Source organism: Gossypium arboreum, chromosome 4 (genome assembly GCF_025698485.1).
Source record: "Gossypium arboreum isolate Shixiya-1 chromosome 4, ASM2569848v2, whole genome shotgun sequence".
Taxonomy (NCBI): domain Eukaryota; kingdom Viridiplantae; phylum Streptophyta; class Magnoliopsida; order Malvales; family Malvaceae; genus Gossypium; species Gossypium arboreum.
The window spans coordinates 11,475,566-11,480,291 of NC_069073.1; the positions used below are offsets into that span (position 1 = coordinate 11,475,566).

The window sequence follows — 4,726 nt, forward strand, 5'->3', positions numbered from 1 at the left end:
TATAATTACATGTATGAACAATAATATGTGAAAACGATATTGAGTGAATATGGGAAATATAACCATGATGTAACAACAAGAAACAAAAATATAATTACATGTATGAACAATAATATGTGAAAACGACATGAAAGCCAATGACGACATGTGATATGCAAGACAACACAAGAACTAGGGATCAATGATATAAACAATTTAAAGACCATTAAATATATACAAAGAAATAATACAAGCAAAATTCAAATAATTTGTGTGTATATAAAACCGACAATGTATGAATAATTATTAAAATATATATTACGAAGAAGAAATTCAAAATAATAATATGAAACATAAACAAGTTAATTTAACTAATGATATATATATGAAAACGGAAAAAGAGTGTAAATGATGTATACCGAGGTACCAAAGTATTTAAAATAAATAAAATATATAATTTAAAATAAGATCTTTTAAAGAGAGCCAAATTATACATAAATAAACTTAAAAGAGAATATACACATATAATAAATTTAAAAGAGAATATTTACATAAAATAATATGAAAACAATAATGTGTATAGAATAAAGCTAATTTCGATAATAACATATAAGAGTTTTCAAATGTAATATCATACAAAATAAGATATATAAAAAAACTCTAAAATAATGTTGTTTTAAAAAAAATGGTCAAAGTGATTTTAAATATATATGAATATATATAAAAAAATGCTAAATGAATTTTAATTAAAAAAAGTGAATTATGCAAATAAAACAAAAAACTCAATTAAAATAAAGTTAAAATAAAAGGGATACTTTATAAATAAAATAAACCATTGGAAATTGAAAAGGAGGGAAAAAAAAACAAAAATGTGTGAGGGTCGAAAATGAAATTATTCCCTAGCTTCAAGACACATCACTTCAAGGCGGACCAAAATGAGCAAATGCGCTAGTTTCAGGGAAAAAATTGGAAAAAAACCAAAGAAATCTAGATAAGACTCAATCAAAAAGTACTAGAACAGAGAGGGACCAAACGCGGAAATCCCCCATTCCAAAGCAAAACACGCGGGTCTGCTCCCTCCCAAACTGTGCTGCTTCAATGTGTTATTTAAAATAAAAAAACTGTTTTAAAAAATCATTTTTATTTTTGCCCCTTTTTAAAACCCTAATGCTCTCAAACTCTCCCTATTTCCCTTTTTCTTTTCAGCCGAATGGCTCTCAAATATCACCACTCTCGTCACACACGCCGCCGTAGACAACCAACAGAGGGTCGAAGAACCCCTCTTGCGAGGCGAATCGAGAGGTACTCACCCTTTCCCCTTTTATTTCGTATTTTCGGATTTGAATGGAAATGAAAATAAAGCAAAAGAACAAGAAAAAGAAAATGATAAATAACCACCTTAGAAATGTTTTCTTGGCTGCTCTTTACTCTCTTTTTTGGTATATTTTGTATTTCAGAAAAAAAAGAAAAACCCTTTACAATGAAAAATTTGGAAGCTTTATAGCCGAATACAAGTAGTTTTCCTGCTGTTTTCTTGCTTAAATCGCAAGTCGTGGTGACATGAACGGACACGGACGTGGGCGAGCAACAAAAGAGTTGAGGGTCGTGCCTGGTGTGCCGACGTGTGTGGTGAAGAGGCGCTGATGGACGTGGGCACATGGTGGCTGAAGGGAGGCAGTTTCCCTCTTTGCTGAAAAATTTGTGGGTCAAGGGTTTTTTTAAAAATTTGGGCTTTTGTTTTATTTGGATTTTTATGTAATTGGTTAGTATTTTGGGTTTATTATTTAGTGTAATTGGACTGGCTATTATTTGTAAATGGACTTATTTAATATTTTGTTTTATTTTTTGGTTTTTGTATGTGTATGGGCCCGGGCTAAAAATTAGGTCTACAATATTAATATTGTATCATTTCGATTTTGTACCAATCAATACATGTAGAAGTCTGAAGTTATAACAAAGATGGTTTTCAAACTACACCAATTTATACATATTTGGTGCCCAAATTCATCTGGGGTTGGTTCTAGTCTTTTTTCTATTCACATTAAGCCACAGTATCTTTATATCAGTACACCTTTTTGCAGAGAAATGGATTTGGCATTGAATTTCTAACTTTTCTGCACATCTACAAAAGGTTGATTGCAGATTTTGCCATATTTTGATTTGATTTTGCTTTCATAATTCATACGCATGTCCTTGAATTTGATTTCTACACTTGTTCGTTCTTATAGCTTTGAAGCAGGGGAGCCTTGTAGGAAGATGGTGAGTCTATGATGGTTTCATTGCCACATTCAGCCATCTCTTCTTTTGCTTTTCCCCACATTACTGTGTAAAATCCGATCGATATTATTGTTGCTCCGATGAGACTGTGAATGTACAAAGGAAAACCAATCATTAGGGTAAAAAGAAAAGAGGAAAAAAAAAACAGAAAATTATGCACGATACTAAATTTTTTTTTTATACCTTCCAAGATACAGTGTGTCACCTAGGAACATGACACCCATGGCAACAGCGATGGCGATTGACAATGGCTTAAACATAGCCACAAAAACAGGTCCTTTCAAGCGCAGAGCCCATGTATGGACCGTGTTGTTCAAGCAAGAACCAAAGAGTCCCTAAACAGGATCATACAGGGTGAACAATAAGATAGGAAATTCAAAGAGTTTTGGGACTATTTTAACCATGGCACAAGTTCCTTACCGAGCAAACAACCGAGGCTAATGCAATATCTGGTTTTAATCTCCAAGCACTTGCGTTTCTCTCAGTAGCTAAACCAACAATTGCAGCTATGAAACTCACACATAAATTATAAAAGCAAACAACAGTCATCTCATCCGGGTACTCCTTCATGATTTGCGTCTGCAGAACCATAGAGAATCGATTACATTTCATTGTATTTCGACAAACTTACAATTGGAATAAAGCATATAACTTGTAACCAATCTGGCAAACTCTTTATACCTGAACAATGTACCAGAGAGGAACTAGAATGTACTCAGCAGTGAGGAAAATGCCACCAATGACCCAATTAGTGTTTGAAGAGTTAAGTCCAGCGAAAAGCCGATTCGATGGATTAAGGTCTTGTTGAAGAGACGATGAAGGCGTTGAAGCAATGACTATGGCTGGACCCTTGTAAAGAGTCACCACAAATGCACCAGTGATTGATATTATGGTGCCTATGACTTTAGCTTGACTGCTTGTTCTTTTCCAAGCTAGCTTCTCCATTCTTTTTTCCAAGTTGCGAGAACAAAAGAAAAGGAATCAAAATTAAAGAGAGGGCAGGATTATTACATCAGAGAATATTTCGAAAAAAAGGAAAAACATTTCTTAGCATTTAGCAACTGAAGTACACTGTTAAATGATGAAAATTAAGCCTGAAGTATACCAAATTGAGCAAATAGGTATTGGGTCAAAGTGTGTTGGGGCCCAAAGTTGCTTTGGTTACCAAAGTGAACCCCAAGTACCATCCAAAAGCAAAAAGAAAAGCATAATTGAAAATCCAAGGGACAGAATTAACTGATGAAATTCTATCAAAAACTCTGACTAAAAGGGAATTTAACTGTCAGTCCAACTTAACCAGAAACCAAACAGGGGTGGAACCAGTTTTTTTCTTCTTTTTTTTCCAGATGAATAATCCATCGAATTTTGTGCACTAAAGCGTGCTTAAAACTACCTGAAAATGATAGCCAAGATGAAGGTAAAAGCCGGTGTGAGGTTACTGATTGCAGAAGCAAGAGTTGGAGAACTGTAATTGATGCCTGTATACCCCATGATCTGAGATGAACTCCTGGAATCCAAAACAACAAAGAAATGGAAAACACAAGATTTTTCTGTGAAAATGAAGCAAAAGTTGTAAGGATAAAATCCTCTAAAAGAGAAAACAAAATCATGGGTTCTTGTTTTTGAAACCATGTGAGGTGCATGAGTCGGAAAAAAAGAAAAAGTTACCCTATAAGCCCAAGCAGACCAATCTTGCATAGTATAGGGAAGGTCAGTGGAGGAAGCACTCTTGATCTGCAATAAAAGCAAAGAGAAACATATCAGAAATGAACAATTTGAGCTTTCAAATACCAAAATGAAACACTTAAAACTGGAGTTGGAGTTGGAGTTGGAGTTGGAGTAGTAATAAAAAGGACCTGTAAGAGAAGAAAGGAGCAGGAAGGAGAACAAGAGCAGCTATAGCATAAGCATAGACAACAAAAACATGGTAACTCATGCCCATCAAAGTAGCCGCTTTGAAAAGTGTGTTTAAACCCACGTTTATACACTCCATTGTCACCATAGCTGAAAATGGCAGAACATCCTTGTAACAGTACCTCCATCTCCACACCATTTTTTCCCCTCTCAAAATGAAAACTGAAACCAACACACCAGAAAGAAAGAATACACAGTAAACTTCCAAAAGAATAAAAAAGAGTTTTTGTTGAAAAATGGAAGGTACTGTTATTTGTGAGGGATGCGTAGACAAAAAACTTTGATGGGAATTGCTGATGAGTTACTTTATAAATACGTGATTTACTATGTGGTATAATTATTGGTAGAATGGCCCTTATGTTTTCTTTTTCGACAAAAGCATAAAAAATTTAGAAAAAAAAAAGAAAAAAGAACGGAGATAAGGCAAAATTAGGAAGGTGCAATTTGCAACGGTATACAGTGTAGTGTATTGGATGAATGTTGAATCGGTTAACTTACTTGAATTATTATTAATTAAATTAATAGATTATTGTAAATTTTAATCATTAATTAAATT

General features: G+C 33.8%; 1 protein-coding gene and 1 long non-coding RNA gene across 2 annotated transcripts; one reads left to right on the forward strand and one right to left on the reverse strand.

The window, feature by feature from the left end:
* The first annotated feature begins 1,005 nt into the window (after positions 1–1,005).
* LOC108460844 (uncharacterized) lies at positions 1,006–1,937 on the forward strand. The gene is made up of 2 exons (XR_001867676.2): positions 1,006–1,281; positions 1,437–1,937. It is a non-coding gene; the product is annotated as an uncharacterized LOC108460844 (long non-coding RNA).
* Positions 1,860–4,500, reverse strand: LOC108460843 (WAT1-related protein At3g28050-like). Its single transcript, XM_017760522.2, has 7 exons — positions 4,113–4,500; positions 3,925–3,990; positions 3,650–3,763; positions 2,938–3,202; positions 2,677–2,835; positions 2,440–2,591; positions 1,860–2,342 (listed from the first exon to the last, which is right to left on the reverse strand). The coding sequence occupies exons 1-7, from the start codon at positions 4,307–4,309 to the stop codon at positions 2,186–2,188; spliced, it is 1,110 nt and encodes a 369-aa protein (XP_017616011.1). The 5' UTR covers positions 4,310–4,500; the 3' UTR covers positions 1,860–2,185.
* Positions 4,501–4,726: the final 226 nt, after the last annotated feature.